Source organism: Cyrtonyx montezumae, unplaced genomic scaffold, assembly GCF_038088225.1.
Source record: "Cyrtonyx montezumae isolate F1298 unplaced genomic scaffold, pur_monq_1.0 scaffold_3, whole genome shotgun sequence".
NCBI lineage: Eukaryota > Metazoa > Chordata > Aves > Galliformes > Odontophoridae > Cyrtonyx > Cyrtonyx montezumae.
In genome coordinates, this window is record NW_027072034.1 from 110,415,811 (window position 1) to 110,435,548 (window position 19,738).

Below are 19,738 nucleotides of genomic sequence, written 5' to 3' on the forward strand. Positions count from 1 at the left end.
GTGGCGTCGCGTAACGGCACAGCGTGGGGGCGGGTCGGCCGTCGGCGGTTGGGTGCCACGCATGCGCAGAGGTGCCGTCGCGCCCTCCGCCTGTACCGCCGGCTCGGGGTCGGTGTTCGGTGCCGCTCTTCTTCCCCTGCTCCTCCGCCTCCAGCGGGCGGCCTCGCGTCCCCATGGAGGAGCCGCTGGCGCTGCACCCAGTGAAGCTGTACGTGTACGACCTGTCTAAGGGCATGGCCCGCCGCCTCAGCCCCGTCATGCTGGGTAAGCGCCGAGCGGGGCCCGGGGCGGGGCCGGCGGATGGGCTGCGGTCCCCAGCCAGGCCTGGATCCGGGCAGCCTGGGGTGGAAAGGCAGCCGGAGCGATCGCAGCTCCGCGTCGGTGGTGGCCTCTGTCAGGCCGTGGTTATGCGGTGAGGAGTCCCAGTGCGGCTCCAGTAGCCGTGGTTCACTCGGCTCGTCCGTCTGCACGAGGCGGCTCGCTGCTTTCTGTCCCGCTCACAGTGACAGCCCTTGGCGTGGGTCTTCGCACGTGGCAAGGTGTGCGGGTGCTGGGAGAGATTCCCCGCTGCCCTAACACCAAACCCAGTCTGCAGGTCCAAGAGTCTTAGGATATCCCAAGTTGGAAGAAGGGACCCGTAAGGATCATCGTGTCCAACTCCTGGCTCTGCACAGCACCTCCCAAAAATTGGCCCCTGTGGCTGCCCACTTCTTCAGGGAAGCAATGTTCACCAGTTAGTTAGCTTTTTCCTGAGCTAAGAGCATTAAATATATACATATTCCTGATTTAGTTGTTTGAGCAAGTACCAACCAGTCTCTGTTTTCAGAGCATTGGTCCAAGCATAGACTTGTACAGAAATCACTTGTTGCTGTCAGTGCCGTTGCTCTAAATTTTAGTGTAATGTTTTTGTAGCTCTCCTAATCCAATCTCTGGGTCTGGCAGCTTTGTGGATTTCTACATGCAAGCAAACAGCACATGACTTCCTTGTTGGTGTTTTTTATGCTGTCCAAACAGCATTTAAGTTTGTAACTTCGAGCTTGCGACAGCTCAATGCTAAACATGTCAGAGTCAAGTCATGAAAAGGAAAGCCTAAAAATCTGCATTAGTGTGGGAAGTGTTGAATGCTGGTCATGCCTGTGGAGCTTGAGGCCTATGGATGGAACAGGGCCAAAACAGCCTGCCTGCTCACAGTGACAAGGCAGAGTGCATGGCCCTTGGGGTTACGTGGATCTGGTGACTGGATTGTCTATGGCACAAACTTATATCTTTTTTTTTTTTTTGGTTCTCCTCCCTTCTGTGCCTTTTCACACAGGCAGACTTCCAGATTATTTTTAGGAACCTCCCAGAGAGAGAATGATGGGTTTGTCTCATGCACCCAACTACTATTTTTATTTTTTGCTTTGCTTAAACAATAACAAAAGCTGCTGCTACTTTAACTTTCAGATTGTCCATGGTTACTTTCCCTTTCTTTTTTCTTTCTTTTTTTTTTCACCTGTCAGTGATGTTCATAAACTGTATGTCACCTTGGGAAGAAATGGGAATCAGAAAGGGTTTATTGGATGACCTGGTGCTAAATACTTGTCATCTTCCCTTGCAGAGTTTTTTTCCAATGATGCTAAGTTTGAAGAGTTTATTTTTTGCTTTTAGCTCTGTTACATTGCCTATATTGAAATACTCATGCTTGGGTGAGTGAATTGCTCCTCGTGAAGCTGACTGTTGTGAGAACATCACCGCCCCATGTCTTCAGCTGTGCTAATTGGATTCACTGTTACTATGTGTTCTGTTAGTGCAGCATTCCAGGATCAACCCTTGTTAAAAGTTATCCTGACTCTTTCAGGATCAGTTTTCCACATTGTGGCTGAATGAACCTGAGTAGTAGAACTATATGACGTTGCCCATCGTGGGCTTTGAGTGACCTGGTTGTGCCTTTTGGGTACATCTTCACTTTTCTTAGCAAATTTATTCGTTATTACCTAGACTCCTTTGGTTCCTGTTACTTTTCTGTGCATTTCCTGTAGCTTTTTGGTGAATATTTCTGTTTGGAAATATAAATTACCCAACACTGAATTCACTTGGCTTTGATATCACATCTGGCACATTCTGTGTGCTGTTGCTGTTGTTTCTTTACAAGTACTGTTCTTCTCCTTCATTCAGACTGAGACTGTTTGTCCATCTACATGATCTGATAATAATTAATGTCAACTAGAATGTAATTAGACTTCCATTTCAGCTTTGTTCCAGAGCATTTGCTAGTGGGTTTGTGAAAATCAAGTACATTTCCTTCCTGCAGTGCAATCTCAATGATATGCAAAACCAGTCCTGCTTTGATAGGAAACCAGTTCACTAATTTTCTGTCTTCTGGGGCCTACAAGCATAGAGATATTAAAAAAAAAAACAAAAAACAAAAAAAAAAAACTGGTCTTATTATTTATTTTATTATATTATTTCTTCACAGCTTGGGGGCTGGTATTCTTGCACTGAAGTATGGATAACAAGCTCTAAATTAGATAACCTAAGAACCCATCTCTTTATACAATTCCTTCATGTCTCAGCTTTTCTGGCCCTCAGTCTAATAATTGGGATTAATATGGAGACTCTGTGTCCACTTGATGCTTAAAATGCACAGGAATGTGCTGCATCGCATGGGCCGCGTTAACAAATCAACTCTGCCAGTAAAATAGGTTGGCAAGCAACTAATCTTCTGGCTTGGCCTTCCAGATGAACCCAAGCATGGAAGTAATCTGGCTTGATTGTATTCTAAAATGGTTCAGACTTGTATTCTTCTTTCGTAATGCTGTCTTATCCTCGTGAGTGTCATCTCCTGAATCAGTAGCACAAAAAACAAATCTGACCTCTTCACTCTCCCCATTCTTGTAACTAAGCTGGGAGGTCCTGGAATTGCTTAATGCATTTTGTGTTGCATTTTTCTCTTATTTCTCTGGTGCTTAAATATGTAAGAAAGCTGTGAATGTTGGGAGGGGGGTGGAACAGAAAAATGTGTTTAGTTAGCAGATTATACTTGTCTCATTCAAATGATTTGGGATGCTTAAGCAAGCAGCTCTTTGCATAATTGACATCTTCTGAATTCTGCTAAATATCTTCAGAAAAGATCCGTAAGAGTGCCTGAGCAAGGGGGGGGAGGGGGGTAAGGATTGAGTTCCTGTATTGATCAGGCTTCTGAAGATCAGTGAGCTCTCATCGTAACACAGCTGTAATACAGTAATTTTCATAACCATATTCTTAGTCTGTGACCAAAGTAACGTGACTTGTGTGGCAGCAGATGAAATCAAGTTTCCTCATACTTACTGCTGGCTGAGCTTACACACAGACAGCTGCTGCCAGACAACCAATACCTGGTAACTTGACCAGGTGCGCTAATTGTTGTGTGATTAAGTGCCTACATCTAAATTTGCAACACCTTTTCCTGTTCAACAGGTAGAGGTCCACTGATACATTGAAACTCACTAAGCAGCTTGCAGTTATCTTGTTTACTTGGCTGGGCAGTAGGTGTGTATCACACCTGCAGAGACTGTGAGCCATGTATTTTGTACATCATGGATGATATCTAGTGGTGCGTGAGGCATAGCTCATTATACAGGCTGTCCTGATTGCTTTGCTTCCATTTCTTAGGAGTGATTGTGAGCTGTTACCTAGTCTGTGCAAGGGCTGGGTTTGAGAGAAGAGTCTACAGCAGGATCACACAGCAGGGGCAAAGCTTCAGGAGGAGGGTGATGGTGTTGATGGAGGTCTATGCAGAACCTCTTGTATGATGCAGTGGACAAATGTCATTGGGATCTTGCTGAGTGACAAGAAGAGGGAGTTACTGAAGTTCCTCAGCAGCTGATGGCCTTTGACTGATTCCTCTGTCTCTTGGTTTGGAGTTGAGGTGATCACAGTCAGCGACACAGTATGGAAAGCTGCAGCAGCATGCTGACAGTTCTTGGTCTCTGGGAGATGCAGGTATATTTAGTAACAACAAGTTTCTTAGGTGTGGGACTGTGCAGCTGTGTCAGCATCTGGCCAAGTACAGGCCGTTAGTGGCAGGAAGGGACTGCACAGCTGCCATGGATGCAGCACTGCACATCTGGCACGTGTTCTCCACGCTGCCATCTTGGATAGTGTCCTACAGCAGCCACGCACAAACAGGAAGACAACTGGTCCATTCAGAGCAGTAAACCAGTCCTTGGCACCGGCTGACCTCACAGAATGGCCTCAGGCAGAGCTGCCAAGAGCTGTTCTGCTGCTGTCTTGATGTTGCTGTCTATTGTTGACCACAGAGTGGTGTGTAACAGCCAGAGAGGAGCCTCCAGCACTGCAGTGCAGCCTGCTTCAAAGTTCCTTCCCTGAATCCTGTTTGTTTCTCCTTGTGTGATTGGATAACCACACTGGTGGAGAGGGATCTCTAGAGGATCTGTCCAGAGTAGATGCATTGAGAACAGATTTCTCAGGGCCTCGTGCAGTTAAATTCTGAGTGGCTCTGGGACTGATGCTCCTTTTTCTCTGCCTGTCAGGTGGTTCTAGGCAGCACCAGTGACAGCATCAGCCAGGACTTTCACCTGCACATGGAAGCCCAGTGCAAGCTGCCAGCTCTGTAGAAAGCCTTCTTGTTATTGTTTGCTGGAAGTGTGTGCGTATGTGCATGAAAGTAAATATTAAGTTATTCTTTTTCCATTTAGCATACAAAAGCATGCATACAGTACTGGTTTGTGCTGCCTTTGAAACAGCTTGCTTCTCTGCCCAGGAGGGTGAAGATCAAATTTTTAGTGGAAAACAGTGATTTATTGTGAACAATTATGTAATTACTTATTAACAGAGCACAAACCAGGCAGGGCCACAGTAGGGCCTGCCCTAGGCCAACTGTTCAGCTCAGAGCCGTGTACCCTGCCCTGCTGATGTTGCTGATGAGCCAGTGGTGGTATAGCTGCTTTCTGGCAGCTTCAGAGCACAAGATGAAAGCTGTCACGGGGATGGTGTGGGGCAAAAGCTGGAGAATCGAGCTTAGCCGGATGGGATGCTAAAGAAGCAGCAAATGCTCCTGAGATGTTGCAACACACTGCACCATTTTTCTCATTGCTGCTGCTGTCTTTTGGCTTTCAGCTGGCTCCATACCCACGTTCTTCTGCAGCAGGTTAATGGTGGATAACTTGCTTGTTGCCAGGCTGTGATCCATGGCAGTGATAGATCAACCCACCCACAGTTCTGGGATATGCTCACTTTGACTGATGTCTCTATTGTCACAGCAGCCTTTTCCCTGCCTCCTCTTGCATGTGACCCTCATCTGAAACAGGTAACTATTTCTGTACCTGTTTTGCTTCGAAGATAAGTGAGAAGATTATAGCAGTGGCTTTTTCTTACATGGATGCACAAGCATCCCTTTCTTGAAACTCCTGGAGGATAACCTTCTGTTTCAGCCAGTTCTTATGGTAATAAAGATTTTTTTCATGCTTATTACCCAAGAGGAAGAACTTGTAGAGAACTGCAGCTGTTGGAAGTGTTCATTGCTGGGATTTGCAGACCACAGCAGCCCTGACAGAGGAGCAGGAGAGTGCCTCTGCCTCCTGTGGCCACTGAGCTGAGTAAGGACAGGCAAGGAATGTCTTCCTGCAGGGCAAGGAACAGGGACAGTGCATCCCAGTGCCTGGCAGTGGGATAGCTTATTGTTATTGTAAGCATCTGATTCCTGTGGCCACAATGCACTTCTCAGCAACATAAGCTGTGGGAATGCAATCACAATAAGTGATGGTGTAGTTCCAAGAGACACCTAAGTTAACAGTGTGGTGAGGGATGCAACCAAATCTTGACTTAAAGCCAGGAGATGGCATAGTTACTGCTTCAGAGGCTCAATTGTATCCTCGTGCTCCCAACATCGACTTCAGCCCTGCAGTATTTTGGTTCCGTGTGCACATAAGCATCTGCAGATGACTTTAGCAGGTGATCAAATCACCTTCTGTCATTTAAAAGTGGAACAATGACATATCATGCTGTTGCTGCATGGAAATTTATAATGGGGTAGTGTACCAGGAACCAAACCCTTGGGTTCTGATAGATGATTGAGCCTGGAGCAGTAGCAGCTGGTCATTCTTAGAAGATTGGTTTCATCTTGAGATCCTACTGTTAATGAGGAGGGGTTTGCATTTCCCACTTAGAAAAGATGCATCAGGGAACAAAAAAGCATTTCAGAAGGGACTCTCTCTAAGGCAAAAACATGCTACCATTTTAGCTGTGCCTGAAACACATCTTTGCTGCTGCTGTGTTCTACAAAACAGACAGTTGAGTTTTGTAACTTGTAAATTGCGAAACTACATTTCTGTTAAGCTTTAGCTCTTATTTTTTAAGAGGTAAGGAAAGCCATGGGATGGCTTTACAATCATGGGATGATTGTAGAGATTATTTTCACAGATTGTTGGTTCAAGTCTGATCACTCTTCTTTTATTGAAAGAGATAACTCAGTGCTCTGTTCTGGCAAACTGCAGTTGTGAAATCGGAGCAGAACTCTCAACCCTTCTGAAAAGGTTTATTTTCTCTGTAGACAAAAGACTAAGGAAGCTGAGCACTGGTGGGATAGGATGGCTTTGACAGATCTTTGTGCAGGAGGAGAGAAGTCAGGCACTGGTGTTGACAAAGGAGTTTATTTGAAAGAAAGATGTCCTGTTGCTCTAGAAGCAGCTCTGGGGTGAAAATCTTACGTTTGGGCTTGCTGTCGTGGTGGAATAATAGGTAAAGGTCCTCTGTGACTGACAGAAAGTGGGCAGAAAGCTGGAAAATACATTACTAATAACTATCTTCTTTTTTTCTGCATGCAGGGAAACAGCTGGATGGCATCTGGTAAGTGATTAGATTTGAGTTGTGTAATGAGTGGTATAGGAAGCATTATCATTATCAATATGCTTTGGATCTTAAGAATGTTTTGGTGCTGAAGAGGGACCAGTGCACTTTCTGTTCTTGAATAGAGACTGCAAGTAAGATTTCATACTGCCAAGTGCTGGTTAAACCTCTAGAATTGAAACAAGAGACAGAGCTACTGTCACTGTAGTTTCACCCTCAGCCCTTTAGCAGAAAGGCTGCTGGAGATCTTGTGCTGGTGTGGAAGTCCCTGTCTTTGTGTTGTGTTTGGGCACCTAGCTTAGGCCTGTTCTTTCCCAACCACCTATGTGTTATAGTAGGCTTGATAATTATTGCTTTCATTTCAATTCGTGTCCCAGCAGGTGCTGTTCCTTGTCACGGAAGCACATTGACTTTTTAGGTTATTTACTTCACGATGTCCTTGACCGCGTGAATTTACTGTTGATTTTGTGTGCTAGGTTAAATATCTCCTTTATCTTACCTGTTGTTCCTATTCTCTGTGGCAGGCACACCTCCATAATAGTCCATAAGGATGAGTTCTACTATGGTGCTAGTGGAATCTCCAGCTGTGCACCTGTAAGTTAAACTTACTTTTCTGATAACTCTGTGATAGAATTACATCATCAGATTTGCTTGTGTCCTTTAGAAAAGCAGTAAGTGAAGAGAACTCAGAGTTCAGCCAGATGTGGCAGCTTCCTGTGGGCAGTGGGTTCAAGCTCAGCCAAATACAGACTGGATAGTGATAGTGTTCCACTGATAGTGTCCTGGATAGACAGACTCATTCTGCAGCTGCTTTGTCTGTGATGCTTTGTCTGATTTTTGGATGGTCTTTGCATGAAGGCTTGTCAACTCAAAGCATCCTTCTCAAGATTAAACTTAAAAATCCACGATGCTTCAACAATCCTTCCTGTTCTTGGAGAGGTAAAACTGATGGGTTGTTCTTCTGAAGCAAAATTTTGTCAGAGCTTAGAGCTTTCAGCACATTGCCCCTCTGTCTCTCAGTGGGGAATGGGAAGGACCAGTGGGGCCCTTTTCTTGATAAACACACTAGAAGTTCCTCATTCTGTGCCTGTGAGAGCACAGCCTTGAGAGCTCAATTCAGTGGAGCCAAAAATGATCCAGTCTGACGATTTGAATAGTCTTCTGGATGTTAATTCCTGCAGGGAGAGACGCTTCTTGGCCCCCCAGACTTCATTGTTGACTTGGGGAACACTGAAGTTACAGAAGAAATCTTTCTGGAATACCTTTCCTCCTTAGAGGAGTCTATGTTCCGGTAAGCAGCAGCTATTACTATGTGAGCTGAGTACCAAGAAAAGGCTTTTAAGGGAAGAGGTGCAGAAATGAGGAAGGTATTGCAAACCCAGTCCCATTCATAAAGCTTTGTCTGCCTATTGTATTACTTAGTGCTCTCCAGAGATGAGGCTGAAACTGATAAACAGCTAGACAACTCTGTGGTGTGCCAGCCATGAGCTAGGCTGGGAAAGCATTCTGCCAGGAAGTTTTTCTCACTTCTTTTTTGTAAAATGGAATAATGCCTGAAATCTCTTGGAGGGGATTGCCAGGGGAAATGCAGGCACTGCATGGAAGATCTCAGAAAATGCCCTGTGAGACATAGGTGAGGCGTAGTAAAGCTGCCAACTTTCAGATGAGCAAGAGCAAAGCCTTGACTGCTAAAACATCTTGTCTACTTCTCACAACGCAAAATGGTAGCGTTTGGTATTCTGAATGAATTTCAGTGTCAGTAATTACTGTGATTTCTCTTTATTCCTTCTGTGGTTTTACATGAGGAAACCTGACCTTACTTAACCTTAAAAAACCATTGTGTAGAATCAGTGACGCAGAGAGATGTCATTTTCCACCTGATTCAATTAAATTAGCAGGTGGATTGATGTCTCTGTTTTACCTATTTGCCTTAATTTGTTGGGGGAGGGAGAAAAGTGCTAAATGTAAGGAGATATTCCTCAGTAGTGAAGTTTTACTGCTTGTTAGACTTATTGCTGAGTCTCATTTCAATCCCTTTCCTGTGGCACAGAGGTGAGTCTTACAACCTCTTTGAACATAACTGCAACACCTTCACTAATGAAGTGGCACAGTTCCTGACGGGAAGAAAAATCCCTTCCTACATCACTGACCTTCCATCTGAAGTTCTTGCCACGTGAGTATGCATTCTGCTTCTATCTGCAGTGTATTGCTTCATGCTAATGCTTAAATATTTGACAGAGGCGGCAGTACCAGTTTGTGCTGTGAGAAGCAGGGTGAGATTAGGGAGAGGATGCTGTTTATTTTAACACAGTGCTATATAACAGGTACTAGCTGGTACTGGTATTGCTGAGAAGGAAGAAGAAAAGCTGTTCTTCTGTCTTTAACTTGAGAGACCTTCACAAAAATAACTAGTTAATGTGACAAGAAGGGTAAAGGAACTTTCAGAATGTGATGCTAGTATGTTTTTTGTTTCTTGGTGGCTTTTCCTTGTTTTTGGTTTTTTTTCCTCTTCTTTGTCTTGGGAAAGCAGTACATCTCAAAGATTGTTTCTAACACTCTAAGCACCATAACTGCATTAGAGATTTCCTTTTTGCAGGCAAAACTGACATGTAATTTTAAAGTTAATTCTGCAGTTTTAGAGATAGAAATGACTGAGAAAGAAGAGTAGGAAGAGTGGAAATAAAGGTAGGTCAGCTCAACCAGTTTTGTTGTGCTCTGAGCTAGCAGGGATCCCAATGGGATGATCTGAGCTCCATTATTTAGGTCTTGTAAGTGGTATACCACATCGCTGAGGAGACACATCTTCCACCCTGGGCTCTTATTTCCTAAGATTTGTCATATAGTCTGTAACAGAGTGGGTCATACCTGAAGGCAAACTAGCTGCTACAGATTGCAACAGAAATTATTCTGTGTGTTGAACCAGTGTCTTATAAAGGGACTAGAGTCTGTTCTTCTAGCAGAGTCTTTAATATTGATGTGATACTTAATGGAGAACTGTAGTTGCATAACACGGATTTCAATCACATGCTTAAGTAGTGTGAGTTACTGAAGCCAGTTTCAGACACTTTATTACCACATTATCAGTGTGGGCATGTTATGACTCAGAGCTACCTTTAAGAATCTTAAATCTGGTTTTATTTAGTTATGGAACAATAAATTCTGTCTATGGTCAAAATTTACTTCTCTTGCAGTGAAAAGAGTCTAGAATCAAACCAACACTGTAGAAGAAAGTTGATGAACAGGCTAAAAAGTTGTGAAATTGTTCAAGTAAATTATTTAAAACATTTTTTCTTTGTCTTCAGACCTTTTGGGCAAGCTTTACAGCACTTCCTGGACACCAACCAGATCCAGCCACCTGGAGGAAATACCTTTAGCAGGAATAATGGACAGAGCTAACAGGAGTGACCTTCTGTGCCCAGCCTCACCAGGCCTCTTCCTTTTTAAGCACGAATCTACCAGATTTCTATTTTATAATTTCCCATCAGAATTAACTCTATGGAAATGACAAGACTGGTTGTAAAATTTCTTAGGGAGAGGATTTATCAGGGTGCATGCAAGAGAAAGCCACCAAAAAGATTGCCATAATTTCTAATAGTATTATACTAATTTATAAAGGCTGTCTTGCCTGAAGTAGGCTGATACTTTCTAAGTAATTCCTCTGCTGGGAAGTGGGAATTCATTCCGTGAGCATTCAAGCCCATTACACATTTTGAAGTAAAGGGGGTGTCCTAGCCATCCCCTGCATACTCACACATCTTTCTTTTGTCCCTGTCAACATTACTGGGGGTATTTGCTCAAGTCTCCAGCAAGAGAAGACAAGGGAAGTACTTGTAGCCAAGGAAGTAAAGGTGTTCCAGTACTCATGTTATGCATATTTCATCAATGTTGTGTTACGTGCTCAGGGGAAAAGCTGAACTCGTTTGATGGGAGTATTTGCAATGGCACAGCGGTGGGAAAGGTGGCTGGCCTAGCTGAACCAGGTAGTGTCACTTTCAAGGCTGAAACTTTCAATGGGATTAACTGCGTGTAGGAAGGAGGCTGCAACTGAAAATTACCTTGAGCCTCATGAGATCCAAGTGCTGTGGGAAAGAACAGCTGAAAGAGCAAAATCTTGTGAGCATGAGTGATGGAAGCAATGGATAGAACCTTGTTAACTGTTTGCCTTTGCATAGGAACTGTTTTTTCTCACTAGGTGAGAGTTACAGCATGGCAGTCTGTTGATAACATGACGTAGGCCAGTTCTGCCTCCAGGATTTTGTTGCAGACACAGTAGGATTCCAGCTGTTTCTGATCTTGCTATTCTTTCTAAAGCAGACAAATACATCACAGGGAAGACTGCATGAGGAAAAGTAGGTAGGTCTCCCTAAATTTAAAGAAAACAAGGAAGAGCAGAATTTAGCTTTCCTGTGGAACAATAGAGTTAATTGGGATACATGGAGAAGCAGCCCTGTCCTTAGATCAACATTCGGTTGTGTCAAGGCCACATCTTCTGATTTAAGACTCTTGCAACTTTGCAATTGTTCACAGCAGAAAAAGATCACAGGAAGGAAAGAACAGGCCCACTGACTTCTTCTTGTGCACAAATATATGCTATTTTCCTGAACAATTCTCTAGCAATTACACTTAGGAAGGAACACAGCAGCATCAGAAAAAAGCCCTGAAGTGTTTCCCTGTAAATGGGCATTGCAGATCTCAGATACCACTGAAAAAAGCCTCTATGCAAATGTGTAGTCCTTTGTCCAGTGCTTTGTTGTGACTACATTTGCTGCATCTCCAGCTTCCTGTGCTGGAAACTCAGTGCATACCTGATGGAGATGTCCTTCCCCTGCTGAGCTCTTTCTCTCAGAATAATACAATTTAATGTTTCTCACGCTGTCAGTCAGAGCAGACCAGAACGGTTCCTATTTTTGTGGGGACGGAATGGAGGAAAAGTGTGGTTGTGTCACTCTGCCCAATATGCTGTTGCTGTGCACCCCATGGAATCACTACACAAGTGGAAATCAGGTCCTGTCCGACCCTTCTGCAGTTATGTGTAGCTGCTCTCAGTGCAGGTGGCGTTTGCACCACAGAATGGTTTTTGTTAGTGGTTGTTTGGTTTTTTTTATCTTTGTATCAATCTCTGCTTGTGCCATCAAGTTTTCCTGGAGTTTCATTTGAACTGGACTAGGAAGCGGCTGTAGCAGGTAGTACAGATGCAACAGCTCCACGCAAAAGCGTTCAGTCTTTCCCCATCAAAACGTACTGTTTGCAGAAAGCATTCTATAGTAAATCATTTACCATACAGCACCTTCTGGTGCTTCTGTGGAAGAATTGTTAGGCTTGTTTTCTGCTAAGCCATAAAAGCTATAGCTTAGTTTTTCCTCTGTCTGTGTATATCACCTCTGAACTGTCCTGATGCCTGTTTTGTGAAGAATAATTGCTCTCTTGTCTTCCTACAGACATGACTACACCACAAAATGCAGCAGCACGTTAGACACCTTCCCTAGTCAGTCAGGTGTACCAAAGCTGATACAGTGCAGCACAACATCAGGGTATGCTGTCTTGGTACCCACCAGCAGCACAGCTGTGGCTGTTTTCTGCAGCAGGCTGTCACTTCAGGTGCAGCCACTCAGCAGGAGCAATGCAGGCACCTTAGTCTCTGCACACTCTGTTTCATGATAAGCGTGTTCACTTCGGAGGTCCTAAGCCTGCTTTCTGCTCGCCTGCCTATTTCAGAGCCTATCAGTGGGTTACATTTCTCAGATGTGTTCTGTTTGCAGCAATGCTGGTGCTCCCAGGCAGCATCCTTGTCTCTGGACCTACTCTGTGTTTTGTGTAAAGGATCTGTAGGAGGAGTTCTTGTTTATTTGATCTTTCTGGGTAACAGGCCTTGTACCCTGTAGGCCTCTTAGGAAACTCATTTTTTCCAAAGATGGTTAGGAGTAACTTGCAGATCTGTACATAAACCATTCCTCCCAGCCCTGTGTACTCATAGAAATACAAACTAGAATGAGGTGTGTATGTAAGTGTAAAGGGGTGGTGGACCTCAGCCAGCTGACTGACAAAGGAGCAGGGCAGCTGCACTCTTGGATAGGAGCAGAATCCTTTTGCTCACACGTCCTGATCAGTTGTGTCTCTCTTGGGTTCCCCCATGACATTTTAAGAACGTTAATTAATAACATCTTTAGACAGAATGTGATGTTTTGATTTTTTTCTATTACAAATTAAAAAAATAATAAAAAAGATGTTTTGTTTGTATGCATTTGTCCACACACCTACCATGTAAACCTGTGTAATCTACTTCACACTGTTCCCAGCTGTAATCTGTGCCGTGTTCTGCATGGGATAGCAGCAGTGACTACTGCCTTTGGTGGGGGCTGCTGCTGGGCAGTGTTCTTACTGAAGTTTGGGGAACTCCTGCAAGTGCTGCAGTATCTTACTGAGGTTGGAAAGACCACTCAGATCATTGAATCCAACTGTCAGCCTGTGAGTGCTCTAATCTAGACCACGTCCCTCAGTATGACACCTACTGCTTTTAAACACCTGCAGGCATGGTGACCCCACCACCTTCCTGGGCTGTCTCAGTGCAGCACTGCTCTTTCAGAGATTTTTTTTTTCTAATACCCAACCTGAACCTCCCTTGGCACAAATTGAAGCCATTGCCTCTCACTGTTACCTGGAAGAAGGAGCCAGCTTCACCTCGCTACAACCTCCTCTCAGGTTGTTACGGAGGGCAGTAAGCCTCCTCCAGACTGAAGAGCCCCAGTTCCTTCAGCTGCTCCCCATCACACTTGTGTTCCAGTCCCTTCACAGCTCTGCTGTCCTTCTCTGGACACGCTCCAGGATCTCCATGTCTTTCTGGTAGTGAGGGGCCCAGAACTGAGCATAGCACTCGAGGTGCAGCCTCCTGCTGGCTGCACTGTTGCTGATACAAGCCACAGTGCTGTTGTACCTTCTTGGCCACCCGGGCACAGTGCTGCCTCACGTTCAGCTGAGCATCAACCAACACCCCCAGATCCCTCCTCTAAGGGCCGATGCAGCTAACCGAAGGTCAGACGGTGGGGGTTGGAGAAGAGGCCTAACACGCCTCTGCTGGCGGGCTGAGAATCACAGAACCACAGAGTCATTAAAACTGGAAAAGACATATAGCATCACCGAGTCCAACCTCCAGCCCACCCCCACCGCGCACGCTGGCCGTGTCCCTCAGTGCCACATCCACACGGCTCTGGAACGCCTCCAGCGACGGTGACTCCGCCACCTCCCTGCGCAGCATGTTCCCGAACAGAAGCCCCCCATCCCGGCGCTGCCCCCACCCGCCCTCGGGTGCCGGGCACTCCCGGCGCGGCGGCCGCACGATGGCGCCGCGGCTCAGTCCCGCCCCCGGGCCGCCCCCGCGCTCCGGCAGAGGCTGCGGGATGGCGGCGGCGCGGGGCCGGGTGCTGTGCCTCTTCGACGTGGACGGGACGCTGACGCCGGCTCGGCAGGTAGCGGGGCCGGGCGGAGGGGGGAGGAGGAGGGGGGAGGAGGAGAGGCTCGGGGCTGCGTGACATCCGTCCTCCCGCTCCCGCAGAAAATCGAACCGGAGGTGGACCGCTTCCTGCAGGAGCTGCGGGGCAGGGTGCAGATTGGCGTGGTGGGAGGCTCCGACTACTCCAAGATCGCCGAGCAGCTGGGAGAGGGCGACGAAGGTGCGTGGCGCGGTCGCGGGGAGACGCGGGGCCGGGAGGGCACAGCCCCCCGCCCCGCGCCTCGTTTCCCTTCCCGAGATCGGAGCGCGGCGAGTCCTAAGGTCCCCCGTCCGCCTCGTTAGCTCTGACGGCTGAGTCAGCGGCGCCGCGTTTGCGCGGGGGCTGCGTTAGGTAACCCGTGGCCGCACCGCTGAGCCCCGCGGCGGGGATGGAGCGATGGGCGCACGTGGCTGAACGCATGACGGTTCCGTGCGCTTATCTTGTCCGGGGCCGTGACTCGTCGGGTCGCTGCCTCGCCTGCGTCAGCCGCCCACCTGCCCGCTGCAGATAGTGGCTCGCAGGAGGGAGACGTGTGCTCTCGCCACTGGGCCTCTTTTTCTCGCCGATGGCCCGAGCGGTTCGTGTGTTTTCTCTTTCGCCTCCTCCCTTTCAGTCGTTGATAAGTTTGACTACGTCTTCGCCGAGAATGGCACCGTGCAGTACAAGAACGGGCGGCTGGTGGCCAAGCAGGTGGGTCAGCGCCGGGTTTAGGTGGCCCCAGCGTGCCCTGTCCCTGGAGGTGTTCCCAGGCAGCCTGACCTGGTGGGTGGCAGCCTTTCCCATGGCAGAGGGTGGGACTGGGTGTGCTTTGAGGTCCCTTCCAACCTATTCTGTGAGGTCTCCTGCTCCATGGCTCCCTCACTGCTTATTCCTCAATCCCTCTCCTCCCGCAGGCCATTCAGGACCACCTGGGAGAGGAGCTGTTGCAGGACCTCATCAACTTCTGCCTCAACTACATGGCGCTGCTGAAACTGCCCAAGAAGCGGTAAAGAACATCAAGCTCTTAGAGGTGGCCAGTGGAGGGCTATAGAGATGGAGAAGGGCCTGGAGGGCAAAGTGTATGGGGAGCAGCTGAGGTCCCTGGTTATCCCAGCACAGAGCAGAGGAGCTGAGGGGAGGCCTGATGGCGGCTGCAGCTCTCACAGGGAGCGGAGGGGCAGCGCTGAGCTCTGCTCTGTGTGACAGCACAGGCTGTCCAGAGAAGCCTTAAGAGGTCCCACAAGCCTGAATCCACAGAGGCACTCAGGAACTGGAATCTCACTGAGTTGAGCAATCAAGCAGCAGTGAGGCAGCCAAACAGCCCTGACAGCTCCAGGCCCAACCCTTGGTCCTGGGGGCAAGTTTGGCCAGCAGTGCTGTCCCAACATCAGCCGTGTTTGCGCTGACCTTGGAAGGGCTGTTTTTCTCTCCCTGCTCTTGTAAAGGCCCCAGTAACCTTGTGCCCTTGCCCACACACAGGGGAACCTTCATTGAGTTTCGCAACGGGATGCTGAACATCTCTCCCATCGGGAGGAGCTGCACGCTGGAGGAGCGGATCGAATTCTCTGAGCTGGACAAGGTGTGCAGCTCGGGTTTGGGCTCACTCCTCCCTTTGCAGGTCTTGCACCGTCATGTGTCTTGAGTCTTGTCCACTTCCCCCACTTCCCAAGGAGATAGGAGCCCAGCTCCAAGCTGCGTGTTTTGGCCTGGTGGTTCCTGGAGGTGATGGGTTGATGGTTGGACTTGATGACCTTAGATGTCTTTTCCAACCCTAATGACTCTGATTCAGACCCCTTTCCCTTCTCTACAGAAAGAGCGGATCCGGGAGAAGTTTGTGGCAGCCTTGCAGAGGGAGTTTGCTGGCAAAGGGCTGCGTTTCTCTCGAGGTGAGTAGAGGGGGTTTGCCATGGCCTCTTCATTGCATTCCCCTTACAGTCCCCTGTGGGGTTCTGGCTGGGTGAAGGCTGTGCTCTCCAGGAAGACCCCAGGAACTGCTCAGTGCGCTGCTATTCCTGGAGAGCTGCCATGGGGGCATCACACTCACATTTGCAGCAAGTCAGTGGCAAGGTGATGACAGCTCGACAGTTGGACTAGATGATCTTAGAGGTCTTTTCCAACCCTAATGAGTCTATGATTCCGTGAATAAACTGTGCCGTAGGTTTTTCCTCTGAGGGTCAGCCAAGCCGACTGCTTTCTGTCCCGTGATGCTACCACTGCCTTATTCCTGTTAGCTCTGCTGAGCCCGCCCCTGCGCAGGAGCTCTGCTCTGGCTCGAGCATAGCAGCACTGCTGCCAGCAGAGCTCTGGGCACATTCAGTCCTCTGCAGGGCTCCTCCAGGAATGCAGTGGTGTGAGAGGAAGGAGCCTCGTGTTCTCAGCTCAGAGTTTTGTTTGGAGGGCTGGCTGCTAGGGAAACATCTTTCTCCTTGTAAGGAGAGCTGGCGCTGTGTGTCATGGGCTTTTGTAGGGCTGCTTCTGGTGCTGAAGGTGCTTTACAGCCAAGGCGTGGAGATAAGGAGGGGCTTCAGCAATCCTGGGAACCTGGCCAGTGTTGGTGAAGAAATTAGGTTATCTAAGGGTTGGGGGTGAAGCTAGAAAAGAGACCTTCTGTGGAGCTTTGTGTAACATAAGAAGGTGGAAATCTAGGCAAAGGGCAAAGGGACAGGGACACGTGGAAATGGGGCTGATGGGACAGGCTGGCTCCAAGAGCCTTGTCCCAGGCTGTGAAAGGGAGGAGGTGATGAGAGACGTCACTGCAGCCCCATGCTGTGCCCAGGCAAGGGGCAGTGCTTGGTGTCCTCAGCACCTCACCTCTCCCCGCTCCGACTGGCTCTCTGCCCCTTCCAGCTGGTGCCAGGAGCCCTTCTTGCTGCCCAGCTCTTTGTGAAAGGGCAGAACACAGTGTAGTGCAGCACTTTATTTCAGTTATTTCTTAAGCAGGAGTGTGTGATATGCATGCAGGAACCTGGGATAGTGCTTGGCGCTACTGCCTGACAACATGTGCTTTGTCCCCTGCTGCCTTGCTTTGGGACACAGCACCAATGCTATCTGCAAGGTGTAGCCCTAAATCTTCTCCAGCACATGGATGTCTGGTGCCTCCCTTCCAGCTCCCCCTGCAGCTTGCTGCTGCTTGCTTGCATGTGTGGCATGGAGCCCTACTGATGTCACCTGGCCCTGCTGATGTCACTCAGCCTGTTGTCATAGAAACAGCATCTGCCACCTCCTAATATCACATGCTGGAGAGCCACAAGGCACAGTTCTGTGGGGAGGCTCCAGGTTGACCCCCCCCAGTCCTGGGGTGGGGGGTCACCCCACCACCTCAAGGCCACGCTGCTAACACTCTCCCTTCTGCTGGCAGGTGGCATGATCAGCTTTGATGTCTTCCCAGAGGGCTGGGACAAACGCTACTGCCTCAATGTGCTGGACGACGAGAGGTTTGACACCATTCACTTCTTCGGGAATGAGACAACCCCTGTGAGTACACCCTGCTCGCCCCTCACATGGCTGCTTTCTCCTCACTCAGTGGTGCTCATGGCCACCACGGACCTCTAGTGGTGTGCAAGGGGGGGATGCTCTCCGTGTGTTTGCAGCAGCAAGTGGAGGCTCCTTGCAGGATGGGGATCCTCCAAGGAGACTCTGTTAATGCTTTTCTTGTTCTCTGCTCCCCTGCAGGGAGGGAATGATTATGAAATCTACGATGACCCCCGGACAGTAGGACACAGCGTCCAGTCCCCCCAGGACACAGTCCAGCGATGCCGCGAAATCTTCTTTCCAGAGAGAGCAAATGAGTGTTGACTGTGAGGGCCCTGCAGCCCGCCTCCCTTCTCCCCCATGAGGAAAAGCACCTTTGTTTGAGGAAACTGCTCAGGGTAGACTGAAAAACACTTGCTGGTGCTGGTCAGGAGCTATTGTGTGAATGCAGGGGTTGTGCAGAAAGGGGCTGTTGTTGGTCAGCCCTTTGGCACTCCCCATTTATGGCTGAGGTCTGTGGGACCAGGCAGTCCTTCCTCCAGCAGAACTTCTCTCTTGCCAGCTGGGGCCTCAGTGGGCAGCGATACATTCCTGCCTTCTGGACGCAAATCCCAGGGCCAGACTTAACCGCATCTGTCTGCGTGCGTGTGCCCGTCCATCCTTCCCTCACTCCCTTCTCTTCTTTGTTCTGTTGCTCTTCAACACCTCTGCACAAGGGAATTTGCCTCTCGTGTATCTCTCCCTCTTTGCTAGGGGCTTCCCAGCAGCCTGCACACAATCGCAGCATGGCTGAGGCACGTCTGGGTCCATCTGGCCCAAGCCCTGCACTTGGAGCAGGTTGCCCAGGCCCATGTGCAGGTGGCTTCTGAAGATCTCCGAGGAGACTCCACAGCCTCTCTGGGCAGACTTTGCCAGTGCTCAATCTTCCCGTCCATGTGTGCAGCAGTTGTCACAGATGCATCACTGGAAAGCCTTACCCAAGGTGTTCATAGCAGACTGAGTCCCCTTCCTTCCCGGTGCTCAGCTCTCCTGGTCTGTCCTGCTTCCTCCTGCTTTCCTCCTGCTTTCCTCATGCCCTCATTGCCCATCCCTGTGGCCCCACCTCGGAGCTGGGCTCAGAGAGAAGTTTCCCAATGGCTGCCACCCCTTAACCATGGGACCAAAGCAAAAGCTGGTGCTTCTGGGCCTGGAGCAGCTCTTCACCATCCCTGAGAGGACTTTGGTCCCACTGCTTGCACTGCGGTGGCGTGTGACCAGCACTGGTGGGTGCTTTCTTCTCCATGTGACGGTACCTCTTAAACACATCAGTCTGTAACGTGTCTGACTTGCATGAGCACAGTTGTCTGGCATCCAGAAATCTCCAACAAATGCACAAATCCCTCTCCCAGACAAAATCTCTGTGGGAGAGGAGGACGTGTTGGAGAAGCTTGAATGCAGAGTGCCCTCTTCACAGGCCACCATTTTCACGCTTCAGCCTTCATGGAGGAGCCTTGTGTTTTGTGGTTCCTCCCCCTTCACTGAGGATCAGACCGTGGTTTATTTTTCCTGTGAGCCTATTCCAAGTCAGAAGGATTCCTGCAGTTTCTGGTGAGGGTGCAAGGCACTGTGGTGGCCCGGGGGGCTGAGGTGACCTGTGTGCTGTCTGTAGGGCCAGCTGTGTTGTGAGTGAGAGGGCAGCCTGTCCTGCCATAGCTCTGGCTGCAGCCTGGCTGGGTTCCCTGAAGATTTTCAGAGGCATCTCCAGATGCCTGCCTCATAGCTGGGGGTTTCTCCCCACGTGTGTATGAGTGATTGGATGTGGTGGGCCCTGCAGTGGGGACCATGTGGCTCTGTATCTGTGCGAGATGGGCAGCTCCTGTCTGACTGGTACCAACTGTTAGATTAGAAATAAATAAATATATAAATATATATATATTTTAAAAATCCTATTAAAGCAATGATGTGCAGTTGTCCCAGTGCATGCTGTCTGCAGGCTC

The 19,738-nt window shown here is 48.6% G+C and overlaps 2 protein-coding genes across 3 annotated transcripts; both read left to right on the forward strand.

Moving 5' to 3' along the window:
- The first annotated feature begins 98 nt into the window (after nucleotides 1–98).
- DESI1 (desumoylating isopeptidase 1) lies at nucleotides 99–11,469 on the forward strand. Its single transcript, XM_065742848.1, has 6 exons — nucleotides 99–264; nucleotides 6,804–6,825; nucleotides 7,350–7,419; nucleotides 8,007–8,116; nucleotides 8,876–8,998; nucleotides 10,128–11,469. Exons 1-6 carry the CDS (start codon nucleotides 174–176, stop codon nucleotides 10,219–10,221), a joined length of 510 nt encoding a protein of 169 aa, XP_065598920.1. The 5' UTR covers nucleotides 99–173; the 3' UTR covers nucleotides 10,222–11,469.
- Nucleotides 11,470–14,159: 2,690 nt separating this feature from the next.
- PMM1 (phosphomannomutase 1) lies at nucleotides 14,160–18,824 on the forward strand. Of its 2 annotated transcripts, XM_065742800.1 has the most exons (8): nucleotides 14,160–14,288; nucleotides 14,375–14,492; nucleotides 14,926–15,002; nucleotides 15,206–15,297; nucleotides 15,771–15,870; nucleotides 16,102–16,177; nucleotides 17,650–17,765; nucleotides 17,964–18,824. In XM_065742800.1, exons 1-8 carry the CDS (start codon nucleotides 14,160–14,162, stop codon nucleotides 18,084–18,086), a joined length of 831 nt encoding a protein of 276 aa, XP_065598872.1. In that variant the 3' UTR covers nucleotides 18,087–18,824. The 2 variants fall into 2 exon arrangements, with proteins under 2 accessions (XP_065598872.1, XP_065598873.1); XM_065742801.1 differs by lacking the exons at nucleotides 17,650–17,765; nucleotides 17,964–18,824 and adding an exon at nucleotides 16,269–17,549 and having other exon boundaries at nucleotides 14,209–14,288.
- The last annotated feature ends 914 nt before the right edge of the window (nucleotides 18,825–19,738 follow it).

What these genes read in the sequence shown, in the direction of transcription:
- DESI1 (XM_065742848.1), top strand. Translation starts at nt 174, where the DNA reads ATGGAGGAGCCGCTGGCGCTGCACCCAGTGAAGCTGTACGTGTACGAC. An exon ending in CCTCAGCCCCGTCATGCTGG is followed by an intron (nt 265 to 6,803) that starts GTAAGCGCCGAG and finishes TTCTGCATGCAG; the next exon opens with GGAAACAGCTGGATGGCATC. An exon ending in AAACAGCTGGATGGCATCTG is followed by an intron (nt 6,826 to 7,349) that starts GTAAGTGATTAG and finishes TCTCTGTGGCAG; the next exon opens with GCACACCTCCATAATAGTCC.
- PMM1 (XM_065742800.1), top strand. Translation starts at nt 14,160, where the DNA reads ATGGCGCCGCGGCTCAGTCCCGCCCCCGGGCCGCCCCCGCGCTCCGGC. An exon ending in GCTGGGAGAGGGCGACGAAG is followed by an intron (nt 14,493 to 14,925) that starts GTGCGTGGCGCG and finishes CCTCCCTTTCAG; the next exon opens with TCGTTGATAAGTTTGACTAC. An exon ending in TCGGGAATGAGACAACCCCT is followed by an intron (nt 17,766 to 17,963) that starts GTGAGTACACCC and finishes GCTCCCCTGCAG; the next exon opens with GGAGGGAATGATTATGAAAT.